Source organism: Choristoneura fumiferana, chromosome 2, assembly GCF_025370935.1.
Source record: "Choristoneura fumiferana chromosome 2, NRCan_CFum_1, whole genome shotgun sequence".
Classification (NCBI taxonomy): Eukaryota; Metazoa; Arthropoda; class Insecta; order Lepidoptera; family Tortricidae; genus Choristoneura; species Choristoneura fumiferana.
This window is the reverse complement of record NC_133473.1, coordinates 15,886,227-15,902,919: the sequence shown is the minus strand read 5'-3', so window position 1 is coordinate 15,902,919 and position 16,693 is coordinate 15,886,227. Positions and strand designations below refer to the sequence as shown.

The 16,693-nt window shown below is 36.6% G+C and overlaps 1 protein-coding gene across 1 annotated transcript; it reads right to left on the bottom strand.

Moving 5' to 3' along the window:
* Nucleotides 1–2,657: 2,657 nt before the first annotated feature.
* On the bottom strand, nucleotides 2,658–15,434 carry LOC141444818 (epoxide hydrolase 3-like). The gene is made up of 6 exons (XM_074110481.1): nucleotides 15,157–15,434; nucleotides 8,911–9,035; nucleotides 7,084–7,196; nucleotides 4,789–4,957; nucleotides 4,430–4,569; nucleotides 2,658–3,589 (listed from the first exon to the last, which is right to left on the bottom strand). Exons 1-6 carry the CDS (start codon nucleotides 15,355–15,357, stop codon nucleotides 3,321–3,323), a joined length of 1,017 nt encoding a protein of 338 aa, XP_073966582.1. The 5' UTR covers nucleotides 15,358–15,434; the 3' UTR covers nucleotides 2,658–3,320.
* Nucleotides 15,435–16,693: the final 1,259 nt, after the last annotated feature.

The window sequence follows — 16,693 nt, the reverse complement described above, 5'->3', positions numbered from 1 at the left end:
AGACCTAAATTATTTCAAGTTTAGTTATCTGGTCCCTAAATAAGATGAACTTGAAAGGTCTAGCATCCATAGTTATTTGTCCATAACGTAATAAAGATAATGGGGCAGAGTGGTTCAATTGACCACACATGGCTGACAATTGAAACACTATGTGGGGTCAATTGAAACACCCTAATATTTTCGGCACAATTAAAGTAATTTTATCTGTTATAATCTTTTTCATCGCTACCATAGTATACAATGAGCTCATCAAAATTCCACATGCATAACATAAATATTTTACAATTTATGACCTTCTGAACATCTCGATTTAAAAAACGCGCATAAAAAAAATGTATAGGACTTTTAGCTGTCTTTGTTGCTGTTACCTTATAAATTTAACTTAATCGAAGTAGTTATGATTCAAGAGTAAACAAAACAATACAGAATTAAAGTGGAAAAAGCATATTCATTTTTCATACAAAAGTGCTTGTTTCAATTATAACAATGTTTCAATCATAACCACTCCGATATTTTATTTATAAAAATATTTAAGTTCATATGCCAAGATGAAATAAAAATGTTCTTAAACTTTTTCTGATATAAATATATGAATTCCATAAAAATTTAATGAAAATTAAAAATTAGGTCTGTTAGAAATGTTCTTAATATATAAGTAAATGTGTCTACTCCAATAATTATTCGTGATACTTATATATTCTTTATAAACGAAAAATTGTTAATGAACGGTTTCTAAAGAAAATAAAAGTCTATCACGAATAATTATTGCATCAGACACAATATATATTAAGAACAGTTCAATCAGAATACATTTTTAATTTTAATTCAATTTTTACAGCATAATCGAGAAAAACTAACAAAAATGCACCGTTGCCAGCTCAGCAGGTATAAACGCTCTTACAATAACCAACCTTATCTGTTAACAATTGTAGGTACCTACTTATAGTCAGTCTCGTGAAAATACTGAAGTATGTGTAGTTTATACCTAACGCCTTTATGCGAATTTGAAAAAGGAATATTATTAATTGCACATCAAATAAATAATTGCCTATCAATTTATTTTCATCATTTATATACCTTTGTATGTACATCAATTAAATTATTTCAATACAAATAAACTAAATGTTTAGCAAAACTAGTACTGCAGATAATTCGAAAATATACATCAACACAAACTATACAAAAATACTACAATCACATCAAAAATACTGACTGCACAGCAAAAATACTGACTCCACAGCAAATTAACTAGAGCTTGCGTAGATGATACTCATTCTCATAGCAAAATAACTTTTACTGTAAATTTGGCACCGGAAAATTAGGTACGACGACGAGCGGAGCGAGAAAGAGCGTCATTGGCGTATCTAGGGTTATTATTCAGGGGAGGCCTGGCCTAGATTTTTGTGTGAAGATATCAGTATTATATAATTTTGAATCGGTAGCCCAACAACCTGGGGTGGGTAATAGACCATACTGGGGTGGGCACGGCCCACCCGGCCCCCCTCTATACGCCTATGAGGAGCGTTAGGTACAATTGTGACCAGAACCTTATTTATTTGGCCCCTAATAGTGCTGGTTATGTAAAAAGTATACCTATACATGCTGAAAATAAATTGATAGGTAATTATATATTTGATGTGCAAAAATAGAAGCTATATAAAAAAAGAGTTACAAGGTTTTGTATTTTTTTATTAGGTTATATTTTGAGTGGAGTATTTTGCTGTGTTATCCGTAATTTTGATTCGATTTTTTTTTTTTATAAAAAAAGTCTTTTATGTGCGTTTAAACACTATCCTTTGAAATATATATTAAAAAGTATTATTATTTAGCGGTTTTAATTTGACACTACTAAATAAAATATTTTTAACTAGGTCAAAAATAGCAGCAATGTTTGTGAACAGCATGTGCATCGAACACAGAACCTCCTTATATTTGAAGTGGGTTACTTTTGGGGACGATTAAAACGCGTGGATGATAAAAACGTTTCAATCGTCCACAAGCAAGTTGTTTCTACCGTCCCCACATCACATTTTTTAATTCAAGGTCAAATATTACTCATCAAAGACACTCTAAAGCTGATCCATAACAATCAAAACACGCGTTTATTCCTTACTATTACCCTCCAATAATTTAATCAGTCAAAATACAAGAGTAAACAAAGTTATAAGAAAACATAGTAGATCACAAATTCATGTTTTTGACTGCGAAAAATTTCGATGGCTCCTCGACAAGTCCACGCCGCTCGGTCGCTCGAGCGCTATTGGTCGAGGATTCAGCCGTGGCCGACCGCGTGTTCTGAGTGTTGCGTCATACCCGTAGGTATCATAGTTTTCGAGAAATTTGACTTGTTTCAATCATAACGTGTTTCTATTGTCCCCGGTCTACCCTACCTACTCTTTTTTATTTACACCATGCCACCGCCAGGAAGTATGACACTATTTTCCCGGGATAAAAAGTAGCCTATGTCACTAACTATTTTTATGCCAAAAGTCACGTCGATCCGTCGCTTCGTTTCGACTTGAAAGACGGACAAACATACAAACACACACGCACACTTTCTCATTTATAATATTAGTATAGCTATAGGAGGCCGTTTAAAATAAAACATATAACAAATGTGTACCTTACCTATGTATTCCTTAAAAAAAAACAGCAAATCCATATTTTCTATTGCATTTATTAACCGATTAAAAGCGATACAAAAAAATTCTATTAAATCAAAAATACAATAAAATAGTACTTAAGTATAATATGTAGGTAAGTAGGAGCGGAAGGGGCGGCCCGCCCCGTGCTTCCAGTCCCGAGGGGCCTCCAAATGTCCACAAGTTCTCTTGATCAGGTCCACAAATTGGTTAAAAATATACTTAGTATTTATATCGACTTCTAAGGTTTTGAGGCTCATTCAGCTAAAACTGAATGTACCGCCCCATGCCCCATACCATGCCCATACCATGGTTTACCGTGGAGGGATAAACCGACCCAGACCCCGAACGAGCTTAGTCCGCCACTGATTAATTAACTTAAGTAGGTGTACCCTAATCTAAAATACAAACTGAAACATAGATGCACAGAAAAACCAGAAAAAGAGACCAGCGCTGGGAATCGAACCCAGGTCCTCAGCATTCCGTGCTGCGTGCTATACCGCTACACCACCACTGGACAGTAGTACAGTACAGACACAAATTTCTCCTATGCACCACATATCTCAGCTTGTTTTGTTTCTTGTTCACTGCAGCATGCTGCATGTTTCAGAACAAAATTTGGAGTTGAAATAAAAAATAGAAAAAGAATCCAAAAACCAATCTTAGGTACCTTAACGTCTAAAGTTTATGTTTACTCAGAAAATCTCGTATCAACTTGTTGACTAGGACCGGTTTCTCTTGCTGTATGAAATGTCCGCAGTCTGGAACTAAAGTGGTTTCGATGTGAGCGTATTCCGTCTTCATACGTTCGAGGACCGAGTGTGCGATGTACCTGTCTTTGGCAGCGTTTGCTACCATCATAGGGATATTGCGTTCACAGCGCGGTTTTACATGCAGATTAGTGTTGAAATTGGCTCGATAGTAGTTGATAGGCGGAGTTAGAGCATCTGAAAAGTAAATTGTTTCTTTAGAAAATATTTTATACTTAAGTCCTTACATTTTTTACTTAAGAGTTAAGGTTTATTGCTCGAAAACTTGAAAAAAATATATGGAGAGTAATACTCAGAAGGCGTAACTCGAAGAGATGGTCTGGAAATAATCTCCCAAAAGCTGGAGACGTCTATAAGTAAGTAAGTACTTATCGCTGTTTAGCGGTTTTTCTCCAAACGCTCCGGTACACAGTAGGGGAAAGATTTTGGAGGTCATGATCCTAAACATTGGGGGACTGACGAGGTCATTTATCATTGCATTTTCATCAGATCGGATGCATAAAGCGATCTGATGAAAATACCATAATTGACCAATGGAAGTGGTCTGGAAGCTCATTAAACGTATAATAGCGATCTCCCGTAGAAAACCGTAAACTGCTTCAACTTTGCCCTCTGGCCCCAACATTGCCTGATTCAATTTAGAATCGATAACTCAGCACCCTTTAGGTTTTTAAAATTTATCCCTCCGTAATAATAATTCCCTTGTAGTTAAAGTTTAAAACCTATAAGAGTTCTAAGTTATCGACTCTAAATCAAATCAGGCAATGTTGGGGCCAAAGGGCAAAGTTGAAGTAGTTTACGGAACCAATCTTATTTAGTTTAACTAAAATTTTCAAGGTCTCTATATTCACTTGCAAGGTTTAAAGCAAACAAAGAAACATACCAAACATAGTTATTAATGGTTAGTGGCTAAAAGCATACAATAATAATAATTTTAATTAGACTGATTTGTCTGCTTTAATCAGGGAAGCACAGCCAGACTTCTGGTTTTGGGGGCAGCAAATGTTTCGAACTTACAAGGTTTTCCAAACCAGTATTTGTAGCATTCGATATCTTGAGAGCCTTCTTCAGCTGGGATGGTCTTGTCGAATATAGCCATGTCGTCCATCAAGATGAACCGCTCAGGCAGGGCTGGCATACGGAAGAAGAGCACATACCTGGAATGAAGATTGATTTATTTTAGACCTGTGATCTAAATGTATCATTACGTTTTGTTACCTACCATTAGTTAGTTTTCTACGTCGTTCTACGCCTATAAATTACACCAAGTGACTGAGCTAAAACTGGTTGAGCTAAAAAATTAAGTGGCATAATTTTAAAGAGACGTGTTCATGGTGAGCAATAAGAAATTTCTCACTCCATCCACAAATACTCACCAAGACATTTTCTTCTGGACGGCGTCATGCCACATAGCATGCCACCATGCCTCCCGCGATGTGCTGCCAAGCACGATCAACGCGTCCAACGCGTCGGAATGCACGTCGCGTAGACGACACGCGATCAAGCCGCCCCAATCGTGGGCAACTAAGATGCACTTTTCACGACCTGAAAGATCAAGCAAGGTAGGGCAGGTAATCACTACCGTAAGTGGATACAGTTTGCATCGAGAATATAATGTAGGGCTTAATGGTTTTCATTTTATTTTATCGGTAAAGTTCGTTTTTATCGTGCTCTCTCAATTAACTTCAGTACCACTGTACAGCCGTTTTGACTTTTTACACTAAATAATAAATAGATTCCTTATTAGTGGATATGAAAATGTCACTCATTTAATACAATAATTGATTAACACTTCGGGAACCGTCGTATTCCGATTGAAATCCGACATTTCCCGATGAAAATACATAAATTTTGTACTACCTGTACGACTTGTAGGTATGTAAACTCTTTATTGAGTAAAAATAAAGGTACCTACTTACTGTTAAGGTACTGTTACTGTTACACAAGCTAGTTACTAGCACGAAAGCACAATATACGTAACGTTAGTGTTAGTTGTGTGTATTGTGACGAAAGCATGCTACTATTGAGCAAATTCTAACTACTAGCATGTGTGTATATGACATACTACTATTAAAGCAGACCCTGTTATCTTTGAGCATGCTAGTTGATGCGGGGGTGGAAGGGGGAAAGGTAAAAGCAAGTGTGAACGTGTTTGCTTATGATGCTAATGAACGTGCTAGTATAGGTAGTACCACGAGAGTTGAAGTGAATGATTACACACACAGCTACATGAAGTAATGAATGAATAAACAAAGAGTGAATGAAATGAATGAGATGAGTGAATTTAAATGTTAACTTAAACAAAAAACAATTATACTTACTTCCTATTCCTTTTTTTCCTCTTTCTAGCTGAGATAATTTTTTTGGATGCATTGCATTGCCAGTAGAATGATAATTTAATTTAGCTCCATGCAGATGGCTGTTTGATTTTCCATGTTTCGTATGAACTGGCAAAGAGCACGCTATCAAAAAGCTTGTGTATCGGAGTGTTTGCTTTGAGCATGCTTATTTAGAAGATTTTTTTTTTATTCGACTGGATGGCAAACGAGCAAGTGGGTCTCCTGATGGTAAGAGATCACCACCGCCCATAAACATCTGCAACACCAGGGGTATTGCAGATGCGTTGCCAACCTAGAGGCCTAAGATGGGATACCTCTAGTGCCAGTAATTTCACCGGCTGTCTTACTCTCCACGCCGAAACACAACAGTGCAAGCACTGCTGCTTAAAAATAGCATACTTAAAAATAGCATGGTTATTGCTAGCAAATGTAAACGGTCCATGAGCATGCTAGTAATGAGCTACTTCCCCCTTCCACCCCCGCCCCCGCATCAACTAGCATGCTCGAAGATAGCAGGGCCTGCTATTTGATAATATTGCCACTAAAAAGCATGCTCTTATACACTCATGCTAGTGGTAGCATTTGCTCAATAGTAGCATGCTTTCGTGCTAGTAACTAGCATGTGTAACAGAACCTATACGATACAATTAACAAACGTTGAGATACATTTAGGTACACAGGTGACCTTATACCTTTAACCAGTCATCCTTTGAGTATTTTACGTGTAATTATTAATGTAATCAATAAAATATGTATTTGGTTCCCCTGAGCTTGCAGGCAAAGAATATTCAGAATATCTACTTATTAAACAAATATCTAACACTTATTGCTTTGACATGCACCTCCATTTGGTTAAACAAAACTCCTGATTGCGACTGTAATGTTGTTATATAAATAAACCTATTTGTTTTATGCAAATTGTACTTTAAATTCGGTCATAAGTACCTACAGTCAAACCATTTGATTCCTGATCCACCCTCGTCAAGCAATGTGATGTCACTACTTATAACTTTTTCTACGAAAAGGTTCCACAAGTGGGTCACGATTTGGTTTGATAGTACCTACCTAATGGCGTTGCGCCGCTATCTGTTTTAATTTGAGCTTAGCGTTCGAGGCGAAACCAATGCCACTTTATTTTATGTCGACCATTATCTTCAAGTGGTAATAATTAGGTACACGCGGTACGCATTGATTGATACACATCGTATAGGTATGTATTTGGAATTGGGGAAATTACATACATAGCTTTTTGAAAACGATAATCAAGCGTAGGTATATAAGTTAAGTCTTAAAAAAACAGAATAAGTAATAGTATAGAACTGCAGAATTTACCTAATTGACGTATAAGATCCCGAACATCTTCGACAAGCAAATCAAAGTGATAGGCAGAAACATCATCTGGCCTCTCTGAATCACCATACCCTCTCATGTCCACTGCAATACACCTGAAATAACAAAGTAAGATATCTTGTGTTTTGAACGGGCTTTTAATAAATACAGGTGATTAATACAACTTAGTTAATGTATAGCAGTCGTTTACCACCTAGTGCTTTTCTAAGTGTTTATTGCAAATGCCATTTTTTGAAGTTAATAATTAGTTGTAAAGCCACGCCATTTTCTATGCGGGATGTTCTTTAAAATATTTAGATTTTTATTTTTCAGTTTCTTAATGCTCGGTGTGAGAAGATGTATGAGCCACTCGGGAGCAAAATTATTTTCGTCTTGGGCGTTATCACTTGAATTTCGCTACGCTCAGGATTCTATTGTACAATCCTTCGCTACCTTCTGAATTCAATGTACGCCCTCGCCGTAAAAATACACCATTTTGCTCCCTTGTCACACAAATAACTGAAATAACTATTCTTTATTATTTGACGACCAGATGGCCTAGCGGTTAGAGAACCTGACTACGAAGCTTGAGGTCCCGGGTTCGATTCCCGTGTCGGGGCAGATATTTGTATGAAAAATACGAATGTTTGTTCTCGGGTCTTGGGTGTTTAATATGTATTTAAGTATTTATCTATCTATATAATTATATTTATCCGTTGCTTAGTACTTTACCCATAACACAAGCTTTGCTAAGCTTATTTTGGGACTTGGTCAATTGGTGTCAATTGTCCCGTGGTATTTATTTATTTATTATACTCCAAAAGAAACAAAAATCGATCGAAAAATCCGCAAAAAGAGGGGCGTCATAAGTTTGACACCAATGTCTGTCCGTCTGTCTCTCTGTCTGGGGCATCGTAGCTCACAAACGGATGAACTGATTTCGATCGTTTTTTGCGTGGAAGTGAGTTTCCTAGCGGTGGTTCTTATCTTACCTATATTTAATGTGATTGTGGACTATTTTTTTTTATTTTATAAGTATTTAATTTTATCGTCTTGACATTGCACCTAATTTTAACTTTTTGTCCATGTTTTACCCTTGATTATTATTATTATTTTTAAATTTAATTCTAATTTTAACTATCATATGCCTATTATTATTATAATTATTTTGTATACAATCTGACGATCCTTTTGTGAATTTCTTATAATTACCTGACATGTAGGTATTTATAATGTATTTTTTCAATAGGTAATAAATCTAATCTAATCTAATAAATATCGCTTCGGCCATTTTTGTAATATTGAACTTTTGAAATGACAATGTCGGAAGTTTCTCAACTTTTGTAAGTTACTCACAAAAGTTTTGTAAGTTTTTAGTCTGTGTTGGTAAACGGTTGTGTTGCTCTGAAGATGAGCTCGGGTTGAGTTCGAAACGTGAAAGTGTAGTGTGGTGATGGTGATAGATGGGTTTGTGTAATTTGTTTGTGTTCTTACAGTGTGGAAGTGGGAAACTACATGAACACACATTTCTTGCATAAACTTAGCTATCATAAGGTCTCGGGTGCGCAAAGTAATTGTTTCAGTACGTTTTTGTCAGTTGGTTTAGTTATACACATAATGTACTTGGTAGTAATAAATAACAATTATTTATTAGTAGAAAGATAGGTTTAGGGGCTGTTTCACCATCCATTGATTAGTGTTAACTGGCGGTTAGGTGTGATGCCATCTCTATTTGTTTTGTTCGAATAGACGGAGACGGCATCACATTTAACCGTCGGTTAACGCTAATCAATGGATGGTGAAACAGCCTCTTAATGTTTATGGATTTACCAATAGTCCTTATTGAACTCCACGATCTGATGCCTCCATGAAAACCAGAATTCCGGAAATCCGTGCAGGAAAATCATGAGCGGCTTGGACGGATCTCCACTCTCCAGATAGTGTAATTTAACATTCTGAAAACACAAACACCATTATTGTGTAACGTACATAAATAAATCAGAATAAAATCGCACCTATTAAAATACTCAGGTAGGTATGTTATGTATGTTTTGTATAACCGTTGTGTAATGGCCTACCAGTGCCCTTAGTGTAGTTTACAAAATACGTCTCGATCGCGTTTGCGTAAAATCTCAATTTGTATTCAAACACGAACATCGCAAACGTGCCGCTAGAGGCGCTGTTTCGTATTTCCATACAAATTGAGATTTTACGCGAACGCGATCGAGACATATTTTGTAACCGAAAACTTACACTAAGGGCAGATGAGTTTACAGTGACCGTACCGCCGTCGCTATCGAGTACGGTCACTAACTCATGGTAGTGGTACAGGCCTCTCAAGCCTAGGTTCTTGGGTTCAATCTAATCCGGGCTCGCATCTCTTAGTTTTTCGGAATCAATGTGTGAAATTACATTTGAGCTTCATCACGAGCTGTACCGTAAAGGAAAACATCGTGAGGAAACCTGCACTGATAGTCTAAATGTAGAAACACCAATCTGGCTGAAGGGTTACAGGGGCTTTAGCGAAACCATTTTTTGCGTGAAAAGATTCTTCGGGTAAATTGAAAGTCGTTTACGGAAAACGTTGGTTTACATAAGTACTTAGAAGCCACTTCTCCATAAACAGCTTTATTTTCTGAAGCACTATCTACATAATTTGATAGTTAATATACGTGATTGCAAGAGTAAGATATCCCTTAGTATCAAGTTCTGTGCATATAGCTAACTGCATTAAAACTGAAGCACGAAAGCCGTTCTGCTTTCTGGCCGCGCTGCACTCTAGGGGTGAATAAACTGCATTGCATCGCGATGCGAATCCACTCGTTTTCTAAACCACTATGCTATATTTTATACAGGTAAGGTAGGTAAGTATAACTAGTCTAGAAACAAAGTTACATAGTCACAGAAAGTTAAGTTAAAAAATGATATTTTATGTTGGCAAAATCTAATTTTATAATTAGACTTATGTATATTAAGTTAAGGTTATGCGAATGGTCGGAATATCTTATGTCTTTAAAAGAGCAATTTGTATATTTATTTCAGGGATCTCGATAACGGCTCTATGTAAGGCTCTATTTGGCATTTGGGGGGTTTTAGGGGATGAACAACACTCGATCTAGCTTGTTCTTATCTCAGGTAAAATACGTGTTTTGAGTTCTTGTACGTTTTACTTGAGGCTATATTCCATGCACTACAAGATCGATAATTTCAACGGTTCTGTCATCAGCGGCAACGTGGTGCTTCAACAGCGGCATATAGCATCTAACTTGCAAACTGGGAGTTTGGGGTTCAAATCTGTTACAGACGAGACGAGACATACTTTATTATTATTTGTAGAGTCATTCACGATGACGCGTGCCGTGGTTCCTATTACAATGTCATTAATGGCTAATTTTAACAAAATCACGCGTCTTCGTGGACTCCTAAAGTTTTTATCCTCGTTTAAAAAGTAAGTACGATGGTAAAGTCGGCCCACAACAGTCGAGTATTTCTGTTCCTTGTATTGTAATAAGGGGCAAAAAATGTATGTAGGTAGATATAAATATAAATAGAAATCAGAAATCAGAATCGTTTATTTGCTAGAATACAGTATAAATGGTGTTACAGTCTTCTTGTCCATTGTATCCAACCTGCATGCAGGCGTGCAAATTATTAACACATTAAATTTACAATTATAATAATTATCATTAAAATATATTATTCTTTTATACTGGTCTAATGTCCACTAATAGTCGTTCACAAATTAAGTCAAATAAAATTACCTAAAATAAACATCACCCGTTATCTGCCAAATATTCTTTTACACTGTAAAAAACATTTATGTTGTAGCCAATCGATTAATTTAGATTTGAATCTTTGCTTGCTCTGTAGTTTAATATCTTCAGGCAAGCTATTATAGAGGACTATACTCATATTGTAACAGTTTTTCCTATAGATGGAGGTGTGGCAAGGAGGCTGACATAAAAGGCTCCTGTATTGAGCCCTTACGTGCCGAGAACTCGCTTCTGTACGTCGAGTGAAGTAACACGTATTGTCTCTGACAAAAAGACATGCTTCTTTTATATACATGCATGGGAGCGGAAGTATATTAAACTTTTTAAATAATGGTTTGCAGCTATCCAGAATCCCTGCATTATCGAGAGCGCGAATACACTTTTTCTGAATTTTAAAAGCTCTTTCAACCTCAACGGAATTTCCCCACAGCAATAATCCATAGCTTAGAACAGAGGAGACATAACCATGGTATGCTGTGATAGCTGCTTCTGGCGTTATTGTTTGTTTCAGCTTTCTTAAGGCAAACACAAATCTAGCCAATTTCTTGCAGACCTGGTTAACGTGATGCTTCCAATTCAAATTTTTGTCTATGTTGAAGCCTAAGAAGGACACAACATCAACCGTTTCTATGCTTGAAAGGTTGTATCTAATTTGTATGGGTAGTGGCTTTGCATTATACGGACCAAATTGCATAGCTTTAGTCTTAGTCAGGTTAACTTTCAGATTATTGTTATTTAGCCAGTTGATAGCGTCTGATAGTGTACTATTTACGTTTTTTTCAAATACCGAGATATTTTTGTGGTCACCTTTAATTATAAGAGTAGAGTCGTCAGCGAAAAGGATGCAGTCATGATTCAAAGCATTGGGAAAATCGTTAATTGCAATTAGAAATAGTAGTGGTCCGAGAATGCTACCTTGAGGTATTCCAATCTTGTTTGGCAGAAAACTAGATCTAATTGTTTCTTTAGTAATGGCATTCTTGTGTTTCTTGGTGACTCTTTCGATTTCTATGCACTGCATTCTACCAACCAAGTAACTTTGTACCCAGTCGTATGCTTTACCTCGTATCCCATATAACTCCATTTTTTTTAAAGAATATCATGGTCAACGCGGTCAAATGCTTTGCTCATATCCAAAAAAACAGCTATGATCGGTGTGGAATGATTTAAGCTTTCGGAGACTTTTTTTACTAAATCATAGCAAGCCAACGTTGTAGATTTACCCTTGCGAAATCCAAACTGCTTAGAAGTAAGTAAATTAAATTTATTTAGGAAATCGTTGAATCTATGATGTATGACTTTTTCAAAGACCTTTGAGAAGATTGGGATTTTAGTTATCGGTCTATAGTCGTTTGGATTTGATTTATCTCCCTTTTTAAATATAGGAGTAACAATGGAGAGCTTTAGTTGTTCAGGGAAAACTCCGTCTGTAAAGGATAGGTTTATTATGTGTGAAAGTGGATGGCAGATAGCACCAGCACAAAGTTTGAGAACCTCAGTAGTGATTTCATCGTATCCAGAAGCTTTACTATTATTTAAGGACATGAGTATTCTGTAAATTTCACGCTCATCAGTTGGTTTCAGAAAGATAGTGCTAGGGTTGTGCAATGATCCATCAATAGTCATTTTAGGTATCTTAGATTGGTTATCATTACTATCATTAGTCAGGTTTACAAAGTAATTATTCATAATGCTACATATGTCATATGGATCAGAATAAGATTTATTTTCATAATTTATAATGTCAATTTGTTGTTTGCAGCAGTTTTTTGATACCGCAGTGGAAATTATGTTCCAGGTTGCTTTGCACTTATTTTTACTGCGTTTTATGTACTTATTATTGATAATTCTCTGAGCTCTATATATCTTTGTACTTGACTATTCTTAAGAGCCTTTGTACGGTCAAGGACTTTAATTCATGGCCACCATGGAACCATTTCACAGTAAACGTCATAGTGACATCGCATTAATTTTTTAGACTTTTCCTTTGAAAAGGCTCCATAGTGACTCATGAATTAGTCCTTGACTGTACAACTCGTTTTTTTTTCGTTTTACTTTATTTTGTTAGTAAGTACAGTTATCTTTTTTATACTTCCGTCTCAGATTATTGTAGAATGACATCGGTTATTCCTCACGGCACGACTTCGTTCAAAGTTAAGTACGCGTCGTCAGTGCTTGTCCTCAAATGTAGAAAAATTTGCAACGCGTCGTAATATGCGCTTTGTGAATATTACGACACAACCATTAGGTATTCTCATTGTATAAACCACAACGAGAACACGAGACTAACACTAACATAAGAGTTGTCATTCGGTCCGGAAGTTCGTATCGTACCATTCCGCTCACTCTCGTATTAAATAATATAAGAGTCAGCGGGACGGTAAGATAAAGATACCTACGAAGTTCGAATTTTGCACTTCGTAGTTTCGTATAAGGCCTGGCGTGCCTCGGCTGCTGTTGAAAGCAAAGTTACATACCAAGCAGTTGACACTTCAAGTCTCTGTTGCTACTTTACATAAAAAAGACACTTGGATAGGTACTCATATAGAGTCATTAAACGTTTTAGTACTAAGGTAGTAAATAGTAGCAAATAGGTAGTAAATGCTGATGGTACAGTCACCAGCACCATATCTGACACAACAAGCGTGCATAAATATCTGATACGACGCTATTTCTAGGGCCGGAAGGACGTGTCAGATATTTTTGCACGCTCCGCTGTGGCAGATATTAATGCTGGTGACTGTACTCTAATATTGATCTGCCACTTCGGTCAGTCATTCTATTGCTCACAATTTAATGGACGTTTCTGAGTAGGACAAATATGGCAAAATCAGTCCGCTGTCCCATTGAGCCTTATTCAGAGATACGAGTAAGATAACATTATGCATTGTGTTAATTATCCCCACTGAAAATTATCTTTATATAGAGAGATAGGTATCAATCATGATTTTTAACCGACTTCAAACAAGGAGGAGGTTCTATGTTCCAATGTTTGTTTTTTTTATGTATGTTCACCGATTACTCAGTCAATTGTGGACCGATTTTCAAAATTCTTTTTTTAGTCGAATGAGTATTCTTCTGAGGTGGTCCCATTGTCACCAAGTCAAGATCTGATGATGGAATTCTAAGGAAATCGAGTGCAAACCTCAAATTTTATAAGCACACCTATGGCGATTTTGGCATTTTTAGCATTAAGATGTGCATTTACATCCAGAAAATATCATTTGGTAACCTGGACCTGATGAACAAGACCGTAGACGATCAATGGAACTCATCAAAGGTAAATGTATAAACGATCATGATTAATATACCTAGATAAGCGACTAAGAAGAAGCTTTAAGTTAGTCAGTTCTTTCGAACTGATCTGATGCTGAAGCCAGAAGGTAGGCAACGGAACTCTGTTATAAAACAAAGTAACTAAGTTTGGGCTTAATGGAATCGTTGTGAGATGTACTTTGGCTACGAATCACTAAAAAGTGAGAAATAAGTTTTTTTTTAACAAAAAAGTAAAACTTACTCCAAAAAAAAAAAATACTTAACAAAAAATGGAACCGACTACAAAACTCTTGAAAATATTTTTCTAGGTAACTACGTACTATCAAAGTCTAATGTAGCTCGAAGACGGTGACTCAGCACGACCCAACAGGAGGAGAGATTTAAACCCATAGTATGTAGGTGAGGTAGACGACTAATGTCCCACTTCTGCTAGCTCGTGCTGAGGCACCGACTTCGAGCTTCATAGTACGTACCTAGAAAAATATTTTCAAGGGTTTTGTAGTCGGTTCCATTTTCTGTTTTTATTTTATTTTTTTGATCGGTTTTACTTTTTTTGTTAAAAAAAATCTTATTAAGCGTAAGTTTTCAAGTGTAAGAACTTATAGCAAAAGAAAAAAAAAACCTAATATGTTTAATTTACAATTATACATATTATACTCGTAGAATAAAAAACCAAAGCCTCATTGTTTAAACAAAAAATATTAAACTTTTATGACCCCTCATTAAACAACGGTTATATTATAAAATACTATTGAATGCTACGAGTATCTACTATTCAACTATTAAAAATCGCGAATATCTTTTATTGACGGTTTCATTCAAACTATGCAAAAAGCTGGGAAGTTTCTTTACAGAATTTAAAGACTAATTAGCACTTTTATTACACACACCACAATAGCCTCGGCCGACATTACCTGCTATCAGACATTGTAATAAATTATGATATTATGTGCTATTGCGGGAAAGATTATACCGCCTACAATGCTGGTAATTATTAAACTTATGATGAACAAGGAAGAATACTTACATTGACTTTTATGTACTTGTGGTTCCCATATTTGAGGTCCGTAAGGCACGCCGGTGGTTCCAAGCGAAGCTTTTGAGCCCAAGGATCAGAGAACGGATTCCTGATGTATTTCACAGCAAAATATCCAAGAGTCAATATACTGTAGTAAAGCGTCAGCGCATTTATGATAACAATGCGTGAAATCGTTTCTAGGAGGCTCATGATTGAAGCATTTGCAAATTGGACGCGCGCGGATGGAGATGGCGGCACGGGCCGCCGTAACGACCGTACAAGCTAAACTGCGGCGCGAAACTGGTTGGTGGACTTTCAAAGGATCGGAATCGGAACCCATTAGCTAACGCTTGCTAATTCTTTAAACAACTTGAGAGTTCCCTTTGTCTCTCAAAATAACTTTTTTTTTAAGTCAATTATACTATAATGTAACTTAGTATGAGTAGCCCAAATTTAAGTGACCTGTCACTATATAATAATAAGGCAGCACAAGTACCTAGGCAGTTGTTGTATGGTATTTTATATGTAAAGCACGGACCATATCTTTTGAACCACTGCTAATAGGTATGTAATAGGAAATTTAAATACCTACCTACTCGAATTGTTTATTTTTATTCAGGAATAAATCTGTATCGTAATGAGATTTCATACATCATTACAGCACCGAGGGTGACCGGGAGGGCGCAGCTCGTGGGGCAGACATACGTAGTTCTGGTTAATGCAGGTCATTCTCAATGGTTCTTGAACACATAATAGGATGATAGGATTTAATATTATGGATATAGATAAAATATTGTACGCAACTGTACGTAATTAGGCCTTAAAACACTCATGTGACCCTATTATGCAAACTCGTGCTTTAAGGACCCCTATTACGATACAGTTGCAGAATTAACTATTTAATACAAGCTGTTTTGCTGACTGTAGGTACTTGCATTATCATCCAACCTTCATACTATACCAAATTTCAAGACAATCCGAACACTAGGTGTGGATCAGAAGTAATTAGGTACCTAACAAGATTTGAAACGAACCTAGTGAAGCAAATCCGATTGATCGGACAAACGGGAAACACGATTTCCCATTTGTTATAGATCAGTATGGCGAATGGGAAAAAAGTCTTACTGGATCCATTGATTGGTCAAACCATCGGTCAAACGGGAAACACGATTTCCCATTTGTTACAGGAGTATGGGGAATGGGAAAAAAGTCTCACTGGATCCATTGATTGGTCAAACCATCGGTCAAACGGGAAACACGATTTCCCATTTGTTAGATCAGTATGGCGAATGGGAAAAAAGTCTCACTGGATCCATTGATTGGTCAATCCATCGGTCAAACGGGAAACACTATTTCCCATTTGTTACAGGAGTATGGGGAATGGGAAAAAAGTCTCACTGGATCCATTGATTGGTCAAACCATCGGTCAAACGAGAAACACGATTTTCCATTTGTTAGATCAGTATGGCGAATGGGAAAAAAGTCTCACTGGATCCATTGATTGGTCAAACCATCGGTCAAATGGGAAACACGATTTCCCATTTGT

Coding starts and splice junctions, on each gene's coding strand:
- LOC141444818 (XM_074110481.1), bottom strand. CDS start 15,357: ATGAGCCTCCTAGAAACGATTTCACGCATTGTTATCATAAATGCGCTG. Junction 9,036..15,156: donor ACAAGTACATAAAAGTCAAT/GTAAGTATTCTT, acceptor TTGTGTTTTCAG/AATGTTAAATTACACTATCT. Junction 4,958..7,083: donor GGATCTTATACGTCAATTAG/GTAAATTCTGCA, acceptor TTGATCTTTCAG/GTCGTGAAAAGTGCATCTTA.